The 22,839-nt window shown below is 46.4% G+C and overlaps 1 protein-coding gene across 1 annotated transcript; it reads right to left on the bottom strand.

Annotated features, from left to right (window-relative positions):
* Positions 1-58: 58 nt before the first annotated feature.
* ermp1 (endoplasmic reticulum metallopeptidase 1) lies at positions 59-22,506 on the bottom strand. The gene is made up of 15 exons (XM_084486591.1): positions 22,182-22,506; positions 20,372-20,682; positions 17,975-18,102; positions 16,911-17,016; positions 16,276-16,422; positions 15,870-15,962; positions 13,309-13,521; positions 12,647-12,867; positions 9,435-9,609; positions 7,752-7,942; positions 7,422-7,574; positions 6,681-6,883; positions 5,798-5,913; positions 5,246-5,409; positions 59-4,919 (listed from the first exon to the last, which is right to left on the bottom strand). The coding sequence occupies exons 1-15, from the start codon at positions 22,454-22,456 to the stop codon at positions 4,743-4,745; spliced, it is 2,673 nt and encodes an 890-aa protein (XP_084342717.1). The 5' UTR covers positions 22,457-22,506; the 3' UTR covers positions 59-4,742.
* Positions 22,507-22,839: the final 333 nt, after the last annotated feature.

The following is a 22,839-nucleotide window of genomic DNA, read 5'->3' as shown; positions in this document are numbered from 1 at the left end:
CATATGACTCAATTTATTAAGAGGACACAGTGAGATGCACCTGCAAAAACTTCTCAATTTATTAAATTATCAAATCAAACAAATGGTTATATAACCTTGAATCTTTAATTTAACTTCCGGTACAATGAATTTTAAAATGTTAAATAAGGCAGAGCTGAAAGTTGAAAGACATTAAACAAATGCATTAAAAGTGGATGAAATTGACTAGTTCACTTGAAACTGGGAGTGCTTTTAAGATCATCAGTATTCAGAACATTTTTATTTATATCTCCCAAAGTCAAACAGTCAAGCAGCTTACTTAAAAAAATATTTAAAACATTGGATGAGTTATTTCAGTTAACCTCTTGGCTACTGAAAATGTCTTTAGTAAGTCGGGATATCGGGTGGGAAAACTAGGATTTATATTAGACTGATGCTTACTAGTCTTTAAATACTAGTCCATATGAAGTTATTTAGGCTAGATTCAGCAAGAGTACATCTTAGTTCTAAATCTGATAAATAAACATGCTGAACGGCAGAAGAGCCAAACAATGCTATTTCTTTCTATTTGAAATGCTATGGTTTTTTTTAATCTCCTTTTAAAGCTAGGGGAAATTTAGTTTAGAAGCATTTTTAAATACAAATCAAATGTTCAGACAAAAAAAAAAGAAATAATACAGTATCTGGGGGTTGTCTAAGTCTATCCAATCATTTCATTCGGCCCGAAAGGAATGATTGGATCCTTCCAAAAGGTTAAGCAGACCTATTTCTAAGAGCTAGCGAGCCAGTAACCTGTTTTTGGGAGTGGCTTTGGAGGTAGGCCTGAAGGTAGGGGTGGGATTTTTTTAGTTGGATACTTTCAAAAACTAGCTTACTCTGGCTGATCCTCCAAATTGCCTACCCTAGCTTTAATTTCAGGCTATTTCACCAAATGAGTCCAAAGTATGATGACCATCTGTGGAAAAATACATGCATGTCCCAGTTTATATCACAACATTCAACAATGATAACCTAGTAACTTTTGTCATGAACCACGGCTATCCAGTTCAGGGAGATGATTGCACCTTGGAAATTCACATCATTCAAGTGTCCTCTGAATTCACATCTTAAATATGTTGCCATCAAAATGTACTTTTATAGCCTGTCTTTAGTCAGAAAATCCTACAAAGTTGGTCACACCTTTGTATGATTTATTTTAGACTTAGTGCAAATTCTTGCGAGGTTTGGAAGGTGAGAGGCGTAATGTTAGTCATGCAGCAGGCATTGCTCGGCAGATGAATGGTGCTACAGCCATAGACTGTGGGGTACAGCCCAAGAACAAGACAGAAAGCCGTGAGACAGAAATATGGCCCATATCTTAATTTTTCTGAAATTTCAAAACAAAAACACTACAAAGGCTCTTCAAATTGCTCACTGTGGTTTAACATTTTTAATAAGCAAAAGTTAATTCTTTCTTGAATGGGAAGATTTGGAATGTGATTAGTGACAGCAGCTTATATACAAAATGCATTCATTGCTGATCAACTTTGAGAAAATCATAACGTTAATGATTTTAATGCTTTTGCACAACTGTTGAACGGACAACTGTTGAACTGAATCACCCATCCTGAAAAGATGGGCTCACATTAAAACTAAACTGCAGTTAAAACATAGCATTCAACTCAAGCAGCGCAGTCACTCCTCTTCCATTCAGACTGCAATGCACCTTAGCAAAGTGCCAAGATGGACACCACCATTCCCGACCCCCAAAAAAACCATTCACAACAAATAAAAAAATTGAAACGGAAAGCTGTACAATGCGGCACTTGCTTGCAGTAAGACTTGTTGAGACGTGGTCCACGAGCGTAAACATTAGTTTGTTTGAGGACGTGTACGATTTTAAGGCTGCCAAAAATCAACATTAATCAAAGGGCATCACATGACACCCATCGGTTTCACATTTAGTTGGCATACAACATTTGACAGTCTCCATTGTGGGTTTGAAGCGGTGCTTACACACACTGTGCTGACCTACATTGAGAGGGACAGACACTTTGTGTTGCATAGATTTGGTTTCTGAGGAACACTGAAAGGGGTACAAGGATGGATTTAGAATGTGGGGTCTATTTATCAGCCAAACAATATGGGATTTAGAACCATTGTGGATTGATTTATGTATGTTTATAATTTACTATAAACTTCCAGGTAATTCCAATAGAGCGGTTTTGTGGATAATCGTCTTTGCAACTTTTTTTTTTAAACCCATGAAAAAAACTAGAACACCACCACCTAAACATTTACTTTCCCTCCTAATACATGAATGATTCTAATATAGTTTTAGCTATATGCACGAGTAAATACACGGAAATCTGAAAACCATATACAATAACATGTATGGAAACCATACAGCAATTAGTATACAAGGTTTAATCCTGTCTGCAACCGAAGGACCAGAGATAAATTAAAGATAACTATACTAGTTTATTTAGACGGCAAACTGCTGAACAGATGGTGGTTTTCATATAGCCCTGGCGAACCTCTGTGGACCCGAATGTGACGTGTCTTCAGTAAAATAAGCAAAGATTTAAAAAATAAATGATTCATTGCTGCTGCTTCTTTTACAGTCCATACATCTGGGGGATGATAACAGTGTTTAAATTAAATGGATGACGCTTTGCTACTTTGATTTGCTATAACATGTCTTTGGTGGCACCAACCAACAACTTGGGAACACATGACATTTTTTTTAAATTCTAAATTAGCAAGAGAAAAAATTGAATTAAACAGAATTTAAATAGGTAGTAGTTATTTTAGAATGTACAGCACAACATAATCTAAAGATTATTTTTGACGTTACAACCGTAGGATTTTCAGTCTATTTTGAGGCGTGTGAGTCCAAACACAAATACACTACATAGTTAGAAAAATAGAATTGTATCTTTTTACACCACATGCATTATTTTAAAATACACTGTGGCTGAGGTTGTATTTGCTGGTGTAGGACTAAATTCAGACTAACTTACTCAAAGACAGAACTACACATAAAAACCAATGTGATAATTGTAAACATTGTATAATGTGTATTGTAATACAAGCAATGTAATTGCTGCATTTCAGTTTGCTCTAGGCTTTTAAGAATTTGTGTAGAACTAATATTATTGTATACCACATAATACCATTTAATATTAGACATTTAAGAGTTTTCACCAGATATTCTTTGGGAAAGCCTATTCTTTTTTCAAAAGCCTAGATTAAACAAATGCCTTTCATAAACACAATGTCTTGTGATATCGGATATATAGGTTTGAGTAAAAGTTTGAAGACAATATGTCTTGTCTTTTAAATAAAATCTCTTTCATTTATAAGTGAGGCGAAGTCTGGCTCTCAAATTGAAAGCGTTTGTATCCAGATTTTTCTAATCAATATCCAAATAATTAAATGCATATAATTATAACCATCACTGCAACCCTTTATTAAAAAAACACGTTAGGTTGCAACTTAAAAAAAACTATTGGGAACATATTGCCTATTTTAAATTTAATTAAACTAATCCTTCTCCACATATGCCAAGAGTTACATTTAAGAAAAAAATAAGTTGGTTGTTGGTGCATTCAGAGAGACAAACATAGAGCCTAATCAACAATTGAAGAGATGCAAGAGGTTAACCACCATCCCTAACCCACAGATGGATCAAGTAGGTCAAACTTAACAAGGTTATAGTGCAAGTGTTGCAAATTCAAGTATGGACAGGGCCAGAAATAATCGTTGCATTTCTACAGAACACGCACAAGCCTTTTCTCTGCATTTGGGAGAAGTCCATCTTGCTTTCGAACATCAATAACAGCCTCAGTACGAGTCACCCATGTTGCTACCTTCCTCATTAGACATCCATTGGCACCGCTAACCGTTAAAAAAACATCATTGGAAAGATAACTAGCTATCTTCGGGTAAACTTAAGAACAGTCAAGATGAGTCAAAACTAAAGATAGCACCTCCCACCCCGAATATGCACGTTTGAGATTACAGGGTGAAAATAAAACAACTTAAAAACCAAAAGCAAATTAAAAAAAGGCTGCATTTTGCTTGCTCCCTAACAGTATCTTCCAGTGATGCATGCCTTCCCTAAGGACCGCCTGACTCAGTAGTTTGCCAGCGGGGTTGAGGAGACCAGGAAGGTAGGAAGTGGCTGCAAGAGCGAGCTCCTCCACCATAAGAGTCACGGACAGAGTGTTAGAGCCACAAGAAGCAGGTAGCAGTTGGCAAGAGAGAACGAGTAAATGGGGAAAGCGAAAAAAGGTAGAGACTGAAGCTAAAGTGCCAAAGGCCATACAGGGTAGAAAACCAAAAACCATAGATCGACATTAATTCACGTATTCCCCTCACCCGGTAATCTTTTGCCGTACGAGAGCGACCGTCGACAGCGAGAGGGGGCGCCGTTGACTTCAGTCCGTCCGTCCGTCCGTCCGTCAGTTGCGGGTCAGACCTAGGTCAGCTCGTCTCACACCTCGGTTAGCGGTTAGCGGTTAGCTGCTAAGCGCTATTGACACAGTGGTTGGAGGGGGGGGGGGTGGGGTCTCCCAGGCAGGCTACAAGCATGTCCAATCGTGTGTGTTTGTCTGTGTGTATATCTGTGTGTGAGTGTGTTAGTCTGCAGCCGTTTTTTTCCGAGTGTTTCCGGTGATAAGCCCGTAACCCCCACATCCGTCGGGGCCCTGCCCCAGCCTCCTTAGTCGTGATAGGCCCTCGCGTCTCCACACGGGGGGGGCGGGGGGGGGGGCGGGGCCTCAGTAGCGGTACATGGTGTAGGTGCTGACCCAGGAGGAGGGGAAGGCCCAGGAGGGGAAGCGCCGCAGCAGGGCGTTCAGCTGCTCCGTGTGCTGGTCCGGCCCGAAGAAGTAGTGGGAGGAGACGGCCACCGAGACCACGCCCTCGGGGCCCGACGGGTCCGCCTCCTTGGGCGGCTGGGGGAGGAGAGAGAGAGAGCGAGGGAGAGCGAGACGGAGAGAGGGGAGAATGCAAAGAGAGAGACAGCGAGAGAGATAGAGAGGGGAAAAAGAGAGCGCGAGAAAGAGAGAGAGAGAGAGACAGAGGGAGGGAGAGAGAGAGGGAGGGACAGAAATGGGTTGTTTACTTCTCATGGCATCATAAAGGGGATATCAAGGTGTGCTTTAAGGTGTGTGTGTGTGTGTGTGTGTGTGTGCCTGCGTGCGCCTGTGTGGGTGTGTGCGCCTGTGTGGGTGTGCATGGATGTGTCTGTCTGTGTGCGTGCCAGTCTGCGTGTGTGTACCTGTATTTCTATCCAGAAGCTCCAGGCGGGCGCGTCCAGACCGTGGGAGTAGAACACAAAGTACTCTCCACTCACGTCGAACGGGGGGGTCCCGTCCCCCAGGGACCAGGAGGCCAAGCGGGCCCCCGGGTGGGGCAGCAGGTACAGGGTCATGTGGCTGGGGCCTGCAGGTGGTGGTGGGGGGGGGGGGGGGGTAAGATAAGACATGACAACAGGGCCCTATGTTCCCAGGGACCTTATCACACTCTCTGACCCTGATGTGCGCACAGAAGTCGTCGTCGTGGCAACGTGTTATCTTTACTAGTTCAGACTGCGACCCTGGTACATAAGAGTGTGTGGAGCCCCATATAGGGTTGGGAGTGACAGCTGTGTTCCGTCCTAGGAGGACGCCTCTGTGAGAGGGGTCTGCAGGGCGTCCCGATCCTCTTCCCCTCGCCCCTGCCGACGGAGGTGGAGGGGCCTCCGTCAGCAGGGGGTACCGTAACACGTGATGGAGGTCCCTGCCCCTCCGTCAGCACGGAGGCAGTGACACGGTGACGGCGCCCCACTGACCTGTGACGCTGAAGGTCAGCCTGACGGTGCCCCACGCCGTCTCCTCTTTGGACACCAGGGCGAAGTCCACCGGGAGGCTGGGCGACACCTCCGGGGCCGGCAGGTACCAGTTCCTCCTGGGGACAGGGGGGACGGCAGCGCAGGGTACCAGGGTGAGACGGAGCGGAGACAGGCAGAGGGGGCGCCATGGCGACACAATCGTACGCTGCTTGTTTTTTCGACAAGTTCAATATATTTCGCAATATAACTCCCCTTGGAAGGAACCCATGAAATGTATGTAATATAAATGCTGCTTTTTTTCATTTGCCTCCGCTCAAATTAAATCACATCTTCAGACACGTAATCACAGGCAAAACGTTCCATTAAAAAGGGCTGTAGGTAGAATCGAAGCGCGATCATGTTGTGTTATTTGTTAGAAATGCCGCAGCCGTCCATCAGCTATTAGTAAGTGAACTGCTCTGTGAAAGCTCTGCTCTGGTTGACTGCCTCTGTGTGAGACAACTTGGATCTTAGAATGCCCTATGTTCTGACCCGTCAGGACAACTCCCTCCCTGATTGGTTCGAGGACTCCATCTTGCCTCTCAATCACAGGGGCATGAACGCCACACTTCTCAATTGCGCAGAACCCGAGGGAGGGAGGAGAGAGGAGGGAGGGTGCAGAGAAGGAGGGAGGGAGAAGGGAGGGAGGGAGGGAGGGCGAAGGGAGGGAGCAGAGAGGGAGGGGGAGAGGGAGCAGCTAGGGAACCTTTTTTCCCCCATTGTGTACTTTAAAAATCCTGCCACCTTCTTCCACTCTCTCTCTTCAAAACTCTCAGATCATACCAAACACAGCTCCCTTCACGTCGATCAAACGATACCCGCCCCCCCCCCAGGCTCCACTGACTTGCTGAGGAACTTGACGGGCAGGAACCAGGGGTATCCGCAGAAGGGGTGGTCCTGGCGGCAGACGGTGCGGGCCGTGTCGTTGAGCTCGGGGATGAGCGGCGTGACGTACTGCATGGCCGTGTAGTCGAAGCTGTTCACCCACAGCCCCGAGTCACGGCTCTCCACCCGGCCCGCCAGGTCGTGGAAGGTACGGGTGGTGTGCTGCAGGGGGGGGTGGAGTGAAGAGGAGGAAGAGTAGGAGGAGGAAGGAGATGAAGGAGGAAGGAAGAAGGAAGAATGATATTTAGTATAATGATAAATTATAATACACACACACACACACACACACACACACACACATATATATATATACACACAATAGACCATCTATATATGATATATATATGTTTGAGACAATAGAAAGTCTATCGGTAGAGATTCTTCTATATAAATAGTTTGATAGCAGTTAACTGTTTTGGAAGCAGATAACAGATTGACTGACCGGGCATAGTGTACAGTACATGAATAACTTAAAATCATTCACAGGATTATAAAACAGGTTTTAGCATATCCATAAGTAAACCATTTCCTCATTTGATTTCCCGACAATGTATGTGTGTGTGTGTGTGTGTGTGTGTGTGTGTGTGTGTGTGTGTGTGTGTGTGTGTGTGTGTGTGTGTGTGTGTGTGTGTGTGTGTGTGTGTGTGTGTGTGTGTGTGTGTGTGTGTGTGTGTTAGAGAGATAAGTGAAGGTTCCCCACCTGCACAAAGACCCGTTTGGGCCGTGGGGAGTCTGGGTTGCTGGAGTAGGGGAAGAACAGGCCGGCCGACATCAGCAGGAAGACCACCACGAACAGAGAGCCCAGGCCCGACAGCACCCAGCGGGTGCTGCGCACCAGGTAGATAAAGTGCAGCTGGGGGTCACACACACATACACGCACGCACACACACACACACACACACAGAGAGAGACACTGTTTATTAACCAATGAGGGGTTTAAACCTGCATGAATTATTCTCGAGGAACCTTCCCACCCTGCTACCCTACACATACACCCGGCCGCTCCTCGCTATCCCCCTCCGATACTCACAAAGAAGGAGGAGAGGAAGATGGTTGCCAGGGTGACCAGGCTGGACAGCACCACCTCGGGGGGGATCTCCGTGCCGCTGCGCCCCAGGATGGGGGTGAAGATCTCAAACACCACCCAGATGAGGAACATGAAGTGGACGTAGGGCAGGGCCAGCCCCAGCAGGTACAGCACACAGTATTTACCGGAGGCGCCTGCGGAGGAGAGCCCACGGATGAGGATAGAAGTTGGTCGTAGTCCCGGTGGAAGAAATAGTGAGTCTCGGCTAGGGGTGGGCGGTATACCGTTAACGTCACCGCCACCGTGTGTCACGTTCTGCCCGATATGTAGTTTGCAACACCATCATGACGTCATAAAAACCACTTGGTTTAGAGCGCATACGGAGAAAGAAATATAACGCGCGCACAGACTTTGTAGAAAACGTCCATGGCCACAACACTAATGAACTATCATTACAAACCTACACTGATTACGCACAGGACGTTACGTTACACACAAGGCCACTGTGAAGGCGGCAACACTAAGTAAACAATAAAGAGCGTCTACTGTTAAAACGAGGATAAAACTAAGAGAAAACTGAATTTATTCAATAAAATGAGTGCGACATCTGAACGGAGTGGAGTGACCGAAACAGAAAAGTTGGTTCCTAAAAAAGGAGCTACTTCTGTGATTTGGAGCTGATTCGGATATAAATCAGAGGACAAAGAGCAAACTATGATATTGTGCAAGGTATACCGTCATGTTGTTTTAGGCAAAAGTGGCAACACCAGCAATTTGTTTTACCATTTAAAACGCACGCATGCCCGTGAGTACGAGGATGTAATAAGGGCCAAAAGCAGTAGCTCAACCGGCAGCTGCGCCAGCGGAGCACGTCGGAAGACAACACAACAGGCGTCACTCCAGGCTTCGTTCACTGCTGGCGTGCCTCGATAAAAGCAGCAGAAACTAGACTTAAAATGGAATATCTGTTTTATTTTTGTAATACCGTGATATAAAACCGTCACCGCAAAAATGGAAAAAATGCTGTGATAACATTTTTTGGTCATATCGCCCACCCCTAGTCTCGGCATGTTCAGTGTGGCAATACGCAGGTGGTTTGTGACCTTAGAGAAAGCACAAGCCTTGCTGTGCGCATCTTTAAAACCAAATTTAAACTTGAAAATTGAAAATGCTAACTTTTTTTCTCAACCTCAAGTCGTCACCAATCCTCTCTAGAACAAACATTGGTGTAAAACTCAGTGAGGGAGTAATGGGAAGCATAATAATAGGACCTGGTTTCTCTAAATCAGAAGGGAGAGAACCCCGACACCACTTGTGGAACGGGTCGGATTAGAGGGCTCCCCCTATGGGTGAAACGCCTGCGACTGCACGCCTGACCTGTGATTGGCTGATAGGGTTACATGGTCCCATGGTGATTAAGTGTTGCGGCGACACACCTGTCCTCCGCTTATAGAAACGGATCTGAAAGGGCCGTCGACAGCGCACTGGAAAGCATGTTGTTATGGCGGGGGCGGGGGCGGGGGCTGATGGGGTTTGGTTCTCCCTGGGAAGGTGTCATGGAAATCTAGCGTGGGGGATGGTGGTGTCAAGGCCACATGGGCTTCCAGTTTCCACCGCAGGCGTTGGCTCTGCTTACAACACAACACCAGCGTCCTCATTCACCTCCCCCCCCCCCCCTCCCCTTACCTCTGTGTTTGAACTCGCTGGTCAGGAGGATCTTGGCGACCAGGGGGAGGGCCACCATGAGCAGGGGCACATAGGCCGAGCACAGGCCCTGCAGGGTGAACACCACCAGGCTGCAGCACCACAGCAGCAGGCTCACGTCAAAGTACAGCTCGGCCAGCTCCACCAGACGCACCCCCTGACGATGACAACGACGACAAGGATGAGACGAAGCGATGTGGTTGTGTAGTAGCGTGCACACACACACACACACACACACACACACACACACACACACACACACACACACACACACACACACACACACACACACACACACACACACACACACACACACACACACACACACACACACAGTCATCATATAACCCCCCATAAAAGGACTGCTGTAGGCCTACGATACGAATTGACAAATGACATGGAGCCCTGCATCTCAAAACCCTTAAAACTGGTCATTGTTATAAACAGAGTCAGTATAAACAGAGTCAGTGCACGCCCTAACGGGGCTTGTCCCACAACGTCCCATGGCAATGACCACCTCCATTTTGGGAGTGTAGGAGCATTGTGTTGTTAGTTATTGTGTTGGTAGTAACAGTTTGTTGGTCATTGTTTAGTAATTCGTTGTGAAACTATTTGTCACTCTACAGAGACGTTGTTGTGGTGCTGCCACAGTGTTCCTCATGCGAGACAGAGCAAAACAAGGTTTATTAGCCTAGGTTACTGTATATCCATGTTGATTGCAGATTTTACAGTACTACAACTCTCAAGTCCTGGCCCTTTCCATGTACTCTAACCTGGATGGTATGATGGTGAATTGATTCCTGGTTTTAGAACAATTTGAACAGACAAAAGTCAGTTGGGCAACTTCAAGAGTTTGCACTTTTCCACTGAAGTCAAACTGCTAGTGTCTGTATCTTCTCATTTGCATTCTTCACCGATAACTGTACAACCGAATATATTTATCGACCTACAAAAGGTTAATCTGTGGCTTAAAAAAAAGCTGATAACAAGTTTAGTTCTCTTTGTGTTTTCAATGCAGTCGATTAATCCAAGTCACCACTGAGAAATGTTCACAAACCACTCGTGTGTGTGGTCGGAAAAAATAATCCACTTGGGACACATGATTTTAGGTCATTCAGTTCACCACACACACACACACACACACACACACACACACACACACACACACACACACACACACACACACACACACACACACACACACACACACACACACACACACACACACACGTTAATGTTGTTTAGTTTTGACACACAGTACTTCATTCCTGAATCATTTATTTTGTTTTATCGCTACAGAAAGCAACCAATAACAAGCCTGTAGTCCTCGGTACAACATTGCTAGAATGTCGGCAGACTGTCCGACTTTCATGGTCTACTCAAAGAGCATCAGAGGAATCACAACCCTTAAATGACCCTGGGTAATCTGCCGCTTTTCCCATCAATTGCCCAGGACTAATCAAAACATATGGTTGCCAATAACAACCCAGGAGCCTCTCCGAGCAGGAACACAATAGGGAGGGAGCTACGGAAACCTGAGAAGACTGTTTATTTTTATTGAATGAAGTCAGTCGGCCATGACGCCTCCAAACGCCACTGTCTCCCTGGGTTTAACGGAGCTGGACGCAACGTACCAGTGCAGAACCGCAACAGGAAAGACAAGGGTTAAGTCAAGACCTTGAATGTTATCGAGTCCCTAATCCTGCATCCCAGATTGTATTTACCTGGGGATTGTCACACATGCAGCAATTCATAATCAACAGAAAAATTGATTCCCTAAGAAGACTTAGTATTGCTAAGAAGCCTAAGTATTGCTTATCTTTTAAACAAGCCATTGAGATTAATACCACAGCCCACCACCAGGACTTGGCTGTGGACTCAAGAGCCAAATACAATTAAAGTGATTTTAAAACAATAAACCCAATGGCAGCAAGTGTGTGTATGTCACCATCGTTTCCTGGGCCACTCTAGAGAGTGTCTCTCAGATGATATACTGTTCCCATTGTATTCCGTCCACCGATAGCATCACCATGTACAAAGAGCTGCTGTTGCACATTAACCACAGCGGTGGAGGAAGTGGATCCAGTGACCTTTAATCATAACCGAGATGCAAGCCCATGCATCAGTCCCCGGCGCACGTGGAAGTAAAAACACACAACAACCACTTCCCTACTTTTTCTAAACCATGGAAGCAGCTCAATATCCTGAGCGAGGCAGCTTCAGTGACAGGCTGCAGGCTGTTTAAAGTGAAGGCTTAGCAGGACTATACTGAGCAGGCTTGGTTTAAGATGCACCACATGCGTCCGCATTCCATGGCGTTCTCAAAGGAAAAAAAAGTAATGGTGCTACTGTGGGCCTCCAGAATGTGATATTCACTCTCTGGATGGTGTTTCACATTCAGCTCCTTGCCTGGTTCGGCCCTAGGGGAGCTCGGAGCAGCTGCTTAAAACCAGCCACCGAAGCAGCTCTGTGGTACAGGATACCGTAACGACCCCAAACAGAAAGAGCTTTTTTTTTTTCTAAAAAAGGTCTCTGTACAGTGGTCTGGTTTCACCCATGTGATGGTGTGTCAGCCACTGCTACTATACTTAAATGATGGATGTGTAATCATTGTACCAAACAGTAGGGATCAGCTAAATATTAACAGCCTCTTGCATTGACAATTGAAGGCATTGGCATGGGGCCAAAGTGTAAGTTATTTAAACAAGGCACTTCTTTGTGTTTTATTCGCCTCAAACCATTCGATAATTCCTTAAAACCCTATTTGTCCATACCTAGTGTAATCTACATTTCCACTGCTCTTATTGTGTATATAGATTTATTGGCATTATATTTTTCTGTCGTTTTTAAACACATTTTAATTGCTTTAACCATTTTAAATTCTTATTACTGCCATGTTCTTTCTGCTGGGACGCCCCACTTTCGATCTGGGATAGTAAAGTAAAGTAAAGAGTCGGACTCGCAACTCAAAGACCTGAGTCAGTCAGTCAGTCAGTCAGTCAAACAGTAAGTTAGGGTTGTGCATACAAATGTTGTGCATGTAAAGTTTGCATGAACAACCGGTGTGCAACTCGTGTGCATGTGCACACATACGACATGCACACGCACACGCACACACACACACACACACACACACACACACACACACACACACACACACACACACTCGACATGCGCATGCGGCGGTAACTCACGCCGTAGTAGAGGTTCTTGGCCAGGGTGTGCACCAGCACCATCATGCCGGTGGCGACCGAGCCGTACAGGCACACGGCGGCGTAGAAGTGGTTGTACCAGAACATGGAGCGGCCCAGCAGCGTGACCAGCAGCGCCACGATCAGCACCGACAGCAGCGTCACCACCCAGCTCAGCACCGTCACGCCCGCCCCGCACGCCAGCTGACGCACGTACCGGCCGCCTGCCAGGAGGAGGAGGAGGAGGAGGAGGAGGAGGAGGGGGGACAGAATGAGCCTGTGGATGAGTTCACTGAGTGCTCGGTTACAATAGTTTTTTTACGATTCACAGAAACAAATTTGAAATATAATTAAATATCTGTATAATAAATATAATTAAAGGATCAAGTAAAGAATAAGGACTATTAGATGTTATTTAATATAAAATATAGTAAAAAAACGAACAAAAAAAGTGCAGCATACAATGCAAAATATACTATAGTATGGTCTGGTATGGTGTAGCGTATGGTATAGTATAATACAGTATGGTATAGTAGAGTTAAGTGTAGTATAGAACAGCATTGGAACTCAGATGTGAATCAGAATAAATTAAATGAAAGAGAAAGAGGGAGAGGAAAAAGAGAGAAAGAAGAAACAAACAAAGAGGAACTGAAACTGTGGCGTACCGCCATTCCCCGGCCGCGCGGCCTTCTTGGCCAGGTAGAAGAGGGTTGCCGCGGCGACCACGTAGTTGAGGATGGTGCCGACGCGGGCCGGGTAGGCCACCACCACCACGCCGAGCAGGTCGAAGAACACCATGTTGCCGTGGCGATACTGCGAGGAGTCGCCCAGCTCCTCCGACATCACCAGGTGCTTCAGCACCGCCAGAATGTTATCGCCTGGGAGACGAGAGGAAAGAAAAACAAAGAGAGAGAGAGAGGGAAAAAGTTAAGGGCAGGGAGGAGGATGGAAAAACAGAACAGCAGGGTAACGGGGGCCGCGGAGCCAACACGATACGCTGTTGATAGTACGGGCTGTGTTAATGTTGGCAGGGTGAGACGTCAAGGTGAGGACAAGGTGAGGGCCGTTGGAGCCGGCGGGCACCACAACACCAGAGGGGGCCCGCCGCTCAAACACCTATCGGGTTACAGTTCTGTACGGGCTTGCGCAACAGATACAGTTTCACCTCGGTCAATTAAAAACGACAAGATTCAATCGGGGAACGCTTTAAATCGAGCTACGTTTACAATGCTTTCAATGCAAATACCACCCGAATCAAAACCCCCCGCTCGGATTATTCAATAACCCACATTTAGAGTTTATGGGAGACTCCTCAGACAACATGTGCCTATTCTGTAGCTGTGGTGAACACACCAGTCTGTCCCTGGTCGCTGCCACCGATACTAAAAACAACCCAGGCGTAGAACGTAAAAAAAACAAAACGGGTTTCATGAAAGACAGGCAGTTGTGGAACAGTTGTGCCAGGCACACCCCGACCCTGAGGATTTTGCCCCCTGGGGTGCTGACACCATTAGGAGACGGCGACTCGTAGAAGCGTTGTAATTAAACGAGAGAGAGTACAGCCCTGTCTTGTGGTCCCAGGGAACTGGCGGCCCTCCAGAATCCCCCTATTTGCCTTATACATGCCGCCCCCCCATAGGGAAATACCTGCTGCAGAGTTATGAATAAACATAGCTATAAGAGGGGATATTAATACAGCCGGAGTGTATTCACATTCATGGCGTTTAGCGCTCCACCTAGAGCAAGGCTTTTATCAGCCGGTTATGTATTTACAGACGCGCCTGTTTGCTCTGTTGCACTCACGAGATGAAAGGAGAAAGGTGCCTCCGTATTCAAAACGGTTACGACACAAGAGCGATGAAATCAAAGACCGAAGGAGCAGAAACTATTCTGCTATTATTACAATCACAAAGAACAACACTGGCTGTAATCGCATACGGGTCCTGAACTGCGGCTAAGTTCCTCCTAGCGATCCACTTTGCTGGTGTAGTCGTCGCTGCCTGCATATTTGTGTGCTGCTCACACAATCACATTTCACATGCGCCAACACATGGCCAGGACAGAGGCCCATTGTCCCCCTCTCCTCCCCCTCTCCCGCCTCCCCATGCCCAGTCCGTTCAGCTCTCAGCGGTCAGGGCTCCGGCCGGCAATGACCCAGCAGAGCGCGCCCAACCCTTCAGTGCACATTACTAGCTGCCGTGCTGTGCTCCCATGGACCCTTGCTGTGTTGCCGGTACTCTCAGGGTAATGCGCTCCGTCGTATCAGATTTGTTTTAAATAACATGCACCTCTGCATGTAAAATGATGTTAGAGTAAGGAGATAAGTAAATAAATGCGTTATTTATTCCCAAATGGGGAAATTTGTTAGCCACAACTCAAACATAGAGAGCGAAAAAAGAGAGGGAGCATGAAATACATAAATACATAAAGAAATAACGATAACATTTAAAAACAGGATATACGAGAGGTCTGATGGTCATGTGGTCATATCGTATCACATCCTTTCATATCAGTAATGATGCTGCAACTCAATATAAAACCTGCTTTGGTTTGAATAGAACTGCAGGTTTTATTTAGTATTATTATGATCAACACTCCACCCCATATACACAGATACCAAACATGTCCTGCTTCCTCTCTGCCAGCATAAAGCAATAACCCCCATGTCCACGCCCATGTTTGTTTATCTGCTCCACCTGTTTCCTCTCTGTCGCCGTCATAATTGGCGGGGATGGGTGAGGGTGGAGGGAGAGGTGGAGGTGGAGGCAACCGGTTGCCAGGGGAGAAACCGGGTGGGAGAAAACGTCGCCTCTGTGTGTGCGTGTGCGTGTGTGCGTGTGCGTGTGCGTGTGTGTGTGTGTGTGTGTGTGCCCCTCGGGTCACAGATGAGTAATAGGATGGGGCAGAGTGCTGAGGAGTCGGAACGGGAAGCGGGAGGGGAGGACAGAGCAGGGCAGATGTAAGCAACATGTTTGTATTCCTGAGGATGTGTGGGTGACAGGAAATAACGGCCCCCTCTCCCCTCCCCCCCGTGCCCACCTTCCCAATGCAGATCTGTTGGTCGTCCTCACATACAACAATGAGGCAAAAGTTTAGAACCGTTAAAAGTGTGTCCACAAAATATCTTCATAAGCGTCCACATAATATCTTAATAAGCGTAGGCCTTAGAGCTCAGGCGGTCAGAAATGCAAGGCTTCATGTGATTGGCTGACGGAGGGGGGCCTACCAGCTCTCTGTATGGAGTCGGTCAGGATCCGGTCTGGGGTGTCGTACTTGGTGTGGTAGATGAAGCCGTTCTCGATGAAGGCCAGGTCTATGCCTGGAGGGGGTAGAGAGACACAGAGAGACAGAGAGAGAGAGAGAGAGAAAGAGAGACAGAGACAGAGAGAAAGCGAGAGACAGAGACCGAGAGACAGAGACAGTGAGACAGAGAGAGCGAGAGCGACAAATATATTGATACAAAGTCTGCGGCGAGACAGAGAGCCACACTCACGCCCTTGTACTTAATGCATGCAACGACAGAAAAAAAAAACACTCCGTTGACATCCTGCACCTGCTGACCCCCATCCTTTTTAAAAATCCCACTGCAACATCCCTGCAACCTCGGTTCCACCGCGGGCGGCGGCACCCACCTGGGATGTTGCCAAAGTCCCTGTAGATGCGGAAGTCTGTGTCCGAGGGGATGATGCCACTCTGGAAGACCTCCTGGCCCACCACCGACGCAAAGGGGTGCTTGGCCGCGTGCACGTAGGCCTGCACCAGCCAGGGGTTCTCGGGACCTGGGCGAGAGGCACCCCAGAAGACACCGTTTGGTGGACGTTAGTGTGCCGGTGACGTCACGTCATACCGTTTGTGTGTGTGTGTGTGTGTGTGTGTGTGTGTGTGTGTGTGTGTGTGTGTGTGTGTGTGTGTGTGTGTGTGTGTGTGTGTGTGTGTGTGTGTGTGTGTGTGTGTGTGTGTGTGTGTGTGTGTGTGTGTGTGTGTGTGTGGGGGGGGCATGTGATTGAGCGCCGCTTCACAGGGTCGAATGGTCATTTGAACAGCAGAGGAAAGTAAATGATCTACGGGTCTGGAAACAAATGAGATCGACGGGCAGATAGCACTCTGAGAAAGGCGCACTAAACGCATACAAGCGAAGCCCGCTTGGGTTTATCATCAACCCAAGACAAACAATGAAATACTAATAATGCATGTATTACACACACACACATACACACACCTACACACACACACACACACACACACACACACACACACACCTACACACCTGTCTGGAAGACGACCTCCTTGCCGCCGACTCCTGCAGCCTCCAGGTTGATGAAGGCGCGTACCTGCTTGGCCCAGGGGTGCTGGGTGATGAAGCCATGGCTGGCCTGGGAGAGAGAGGGAGGGTCGAGGAGTGGAGAGCAGAGTTTAATACATGGAGCAGTTTTGCATGCAGTCAGCCTTTAAATTGCCAAGTTATGAATATAACTAACATAAGTTTATGATGGCTTTGGTCTCAGCCCATGGAGCTTGCACTCAAGGGCTCTCAATGCCCAGGCTTGAGCGGGCTGCAGTTCACTTATTAGCCAAAGGGCCAGTAATTAGTAGGATATATATACATCTTTATATACAAAATAACCTTAAAAAGAGGGAACAGATTGACTAAAGATGGAGATTAAACAGTTGGATCAAGCAAGTTTCAAAATATCGCTTCCGTGTGCACTCTAGTTCCTTTGTGACTTGTTCTGTGTGTTCTAGTTCCCTTTTATGCTTAGTTTTGCTCCAGGGTCAAGCTAAGCTTTGGCTGACAATCGCCATATGGAAGTACCTCCCAAACCACAAGTGCAGCTATGGGGGTGTCGAATGACGAACAGCTAAGCAACGTTTTGGACGCTGCATTGTACCGGGGTCATAAACCACCAAGCAATCTCATTGTTCAACCTGACAGTCAAGAACGGCATCGAACAAGTATAACATAACACCTAGCTGCGCTCGAATGAAACATGCCCTCATCCCTGTGAATGCTGCTCTGCCTTTCAACCATAACATGGCGCCATTCCAATGTGCATACGGAGTAGAATAATCTGTCCATCTAAAACATTTCGGGGAGTATTTTAGTTAGAACAAGGTAAAGAAATCTGTATCAATTCTAAAAAGTGAGTGTGCATTGAACATCAATATAAGTCTTATCTTTTTCATGCCCTTCCCAATACAATAATTGGGTAGAAAACGTCACAATTGAGTCACAATTTGTGTGACTATGTGTATTGGTAGGGAAATCATCTGCTTTCCTTGCCAATACTTCACACAGGTTAACACCCGGTGGTCCTTCTTGCTCTACGTCACCTGCAGTACGTTCTCCTCGGCCCCGTTGAAGAGGAACACCACTCCGTGACGTAGGGGCGTGGACAGGTTGGCCAGGGAGTGAAGCACCTCCAGCATGACCGCACAACTCACAGCGTCGTCGCTGGCACCTACAACCACAGAATAACAAAACACAAAAACTAGTGTCACACTTCCAACAACCCTGAGAGCATGACCATCAAGGTGTCTCCCAAAACTGTATTTGATCCCAATACCATGCATAAAGATTACTTCAATCATTTAGTATTACGTATAGATATTACTGTGACGACATTTGCCTATTCGGTAAGTTAAACTCTGCCGTTTTTAGGGTATTATGGTATTAATGTGAATATACAAGCTTATAAGCATATGGAGCTACAGCAATCGTTCAGTCAGGACGGCTACTTGCCCTTTAAGAGATTCATACTTATACAGGGATTCCTGTTTAAGTATGGCTTCTGTTTTCTCTCCTATGAATCGTTTTAGACGCAGATCGCAGACAAAGCCACATCCTCCCCATCTCGCCTGATTTTAGGTTTCATACCACCCGCAAGCTCATGCAGCTGTCCCAGTTGCCATCAACTCCAGCTTTAGGACTCCGCGGGGGGTAATCAATGCCACCCTTTCATCGTATCACATCTCAATATGTGTTATCATTGGTCATGGATGGAGTGACAGTCCTTATTCCAAAAGATTTAATAAATTATCATTTTGCCCCTCTACACGTGGCTCAAAGATATCCCATGAGCAAGCAGGCAGCACTACTGACAACACAACAACACCACAAAACATATATCCTCTTTCGGTCACATTTACCCGACATGTGTTCAACTTGACCTCCCGACATGAACGGTAAAAAGAGTGAGAGGAGAAGGGAACCCACTCCACATATTGCCTCTAAAGACTATGAAAGGCCCAATGAAAGGAGCGGCTGGGGGAGAGGCATGTGATAGCGTGAGATTAACGGATCGGCGTGACGTGATTCGAAGAGAGGAAGAAAGAGAGGAGAAGAAAGAGCATGGAGTTCTGAGAAGAAGGAGGAGGAGGAGGAGGCGAAGACTAAACCTCAGACGAAGGAGTCATGAGTTTGGGCTTTATAGATCGGAGCGTTTGGGGCGGTGGACGAGGGGGGCCTGCTCGGTGAATGTGGGGGCGCCGTGCCGGCCTCTTGTCATCGCCTCTTAATGTTCAAAAGAGAGAGCGACGCAGATATTGAAGTGGGACCTTTTGAAGCTAACCCATCATCATGTGGGATCCATGCACCCCAATGAATGCAGGAGATGGGAATGTCTATTTTTTTTTAAGGATTTTAAAGGATTTATAGTCGAATGATGCAAATGGAGTTACATGGAGAAGGGCTCCATGTAACTCTATTTGCATCATTCGACTGTAAATCCTTTAGGCGGTCAAAAAGCCCCTTAAGGATTTAAAAAGCACAGATTGCGCTCTGATGAATATTCAGCGGCACATCTTCCAGACATCATGCCTGCTCGTTCATTAAGTGAGTGATATAAAAACACTTTTCCCAGTCTGCGCACAGTTCAACCAGTGCATGTGTAAAACCAATTCCCTGAACGCCACAGGGAATATTTACAGAGCGATTTCAATGCGCCGCTTCACATAACGGTTAACCAATAAACAGTGGTGGTTCATTTGTCGTCTTCATATGATCCCTACTCTTAAGTGGTTGAAAATAATAGTGGTTTGTATCACGGCACAAACCTTCCCCAGATGTCTGTGGCTGAAGACTAGCAGATGTTCATGTTGGCTCCAAAGTCACATAAGTTCATCATTAATAACATAAAAGATTACTCCGACTCTGACATTGGCCGCACATTGTATCATATGAATTATAATCAGATTTATTGTCAAGATATTATTCACTATTTAGCAGGTGCTTTATCCGATATGACTTGGTGAATTTATTTTCCTTAGGACCAGGTGGGGGTTACTTCAGACCCAGAGCCTCTCAGTTGGGGGTCCGACCCCCGACACCCTTATCGACAATCCTGGACTAGAAGGTTAGTCTGAATCGTAGTGCATTGTGCGCTGTGCCACCACTGCCCTCGACAAACTCACTACCTGATGCCTCATGTGTCAGGTAGTGACACATATGTTGTTGTGTGTTGCCTGTTCGCGTGCCGCCGTGTTTTCTGCGGGTGCAAAATGAACACCTGCCGCCTGCCAATGGCGGATCAATTTGGCAGTTTGACCAAATGGAAAAACAATTGTTTGCCCAAGTAGAATCTTCCGCCCTAAGCATACACGTTTACAAGTCGATTTTCGACCCATCATTGATTGTTCTATGACTCCGGAGAACAACATAGAAAAACACGAAACCCGACCGTCCACCATGGCTCACGGCCCTAGTCTCGCCTGGAGGCTCTCCCTCGGTACCTGGACTGTTGGCCACCGTGTCAAAGTGGCAGTTGGCCAGCATGAGATGCGACGCCCCGGCCTCGGGCTCCAGCTTGACGGCCACGTTGGTGACGCGGTCGTAGAAGCTGGTGAAGCCCCCGAGGAAGTCGATGGAGAAGGAGCCCGTGGGCCGCTGCACGTCGACACTGAGGCGGTGAGGGTTCCCCGCCGCCGCCACCTCCGCCTGGATGTGCTTGATCTGCTCCAGCAGGTAGGCCACGGTCAGCACCTCGTTCTCCGGGCTGCCCACCGGCCGCGGGCCCACGCTGGTGATGCTTTCCAGGTGCCGTCTGGGGTCGGGGTTGAGGGGGTTTGGTGGAGGGAGGGGGAGGGGGGGGGGGGGGGGGGGTGGTGGGCGGTGGAGGACGCATAGGTCATTAACATGGACTTAATGAAACATTGCTTTAGCATGAGTTTGTATGATCGCTTATTGGAATTTGTCTCTGCAACTGTTATATATATATTACAGTTCAAATGCAGGAAATGCGTGATAAAAGTGTGTGCACACACAAAAACACACACACACACACACACACACACACAAACACACTATTGCTAATATGAGAAAAGAAGTCACATTAAATAAGTCTGTATTTTTTGCTTTCTTTGACTTCACTAGAAAATGTATTTTTCTTGTTTTGCAGAACATCCTGAAATAACAAATTACACTTCCACAGTGAAAAACCTGAATCAAATCAGGATCTTGCAACTTCCTCGAAAGGTTGCAGCAGTGATTAATTTACAAGAAATGTGGGTATTTCCCTGCTTACCTGTATTTATAATCATTCATACTATAATGCATGGTCATTCTGTCCTATACCACTACCACTAACTTTTGACAGACATTACTATGTATGTCTATGTGAATAAATAGGGTGTCTATCTGGACTTCAGAGAGGACTGACTTTTAAATGGACCAGATATCCCATTGAATTAAGTTTGAGTTTACTGTTTCCCGGTAAATATTTAATCAATTGGAATATATTGCTATATCTTTACTGATATACCACATTTCCCCTGAATATTGGACAGCATGTTATGTTACATGGTAACTAACTAGTTGACTAGAATTTGTTATATCATATTAGGTCTACCATGTCACTCAAAGGCTCAACAAAGATCTTTAACATAATTTAGGCAGTTTGATGTGTAAAGATATTGGTCTTCATCCCTTATATGCACTTAATATTTCAAGATGCATTGTCTGCTGTTGAACAGCTTTGCATCCCGTTTTTCGAGGTGTGGTCGCAGTTCATTGACTGATCAAAAGCAACACAATAAACCATAGAATAAAATAAAGGAAATAAAAATTGCCTGGTAAGCTTTGTCACACAATGCATCCTTCAGTTGCGTTTCTCTTTTATATTTTACATTATGTCGTTTCCCGAACGCCCTTATGAGGGCTACACACAGAATAGCGAAGTGATCCTATTCTCTCAACTTAAAAAAGGACGTCTTCAAGTGGGTTTCATTGACAGTGGTTATAGCTTTGTTAACTTGTTATTCAGGTCACTTCAACCGCCTTTCCCAGAGGGATAGAACTGGTGATCGTAACTAGAGTGGTCCAAAATAGAGACAATTGTGCCTAGTCAGAGGTCCTTCCTGTACCAAGCTCTGACAGCAATACAGCGTGTATAACACCTGGCTTGGCTTCACAGTTACCTTGCAAGGAAGGGAAATGGTGCGTTTCTAGAGGGTGTGCGTTGTACACTCCTGAACTAGAGGAAATGTTAGCGGTCCACCCACTGCACTAATAAGAAGTTGAGAACAAAAAGCTAAACAAACTCACCTGGCCCTTACTGCGTTGAATTCACCAGTCGACTTCCCAATGACGAGCTGCTGTAGTGACAAATGCACGAGTACCCATAGCACCAAAATAAACACAAACACTAAGGAAGCTCCGACTCCTTCTCGTAGCAAGAACAGATTCACTTCGGGCTTCTTCTTCGGGTCGCTGTTGTAACCGTTACCCCCGTGTGAACTCCGCGAAACGTTATTTACTTGCGATACACTATTGGGCGTCCCGAGTCCTTTTATTCTCCTGATAGTGGTGTCACTCTCCATCTTTGCTATAGTAGTAGGCTACATCAGCTGCAAGCTTCGCTCTCACCCAGGCGGCGCTTTCCTGAGCAACTGACGGATCGCGCAAAGGGACAAGTTACGGCGGTTCGCCTGGGCGGTTTATGCAAAACAAGTGTTCATAATGGCCGATGCGCGCCCTATTGGCCAAGGATAACTATTACACAAATTCCTCGTGGAACCGGTTAAACGACGAAGCATGAAAGTGCACGTTTTGGGTTGGATAAGATAATACAATTAACGTGTTACCTCGTTCATCAACACACACACACACACACACACACACACACACACACACACACACACACACACACACACACACACACACACACACACACACCGGTGCACACACTTAATGTATGCACAAG

This window comes from Micromesistius poutassou (genome assembly GCF_964030765.1).
Source record: "Micromesistius poutassou genome assembly, chromosome: 22".
Classification (NCBI taxonomy): domain Eukaryota; kingdom Metazoa; phylum Chordata; class Actinopteri; order Gadiformes; family Gadidae; genus Micromesistius; species Micromesistius poutassou.
This window is presented reverse-complemented; position numbering and strand designations above follow the sequence as displayed.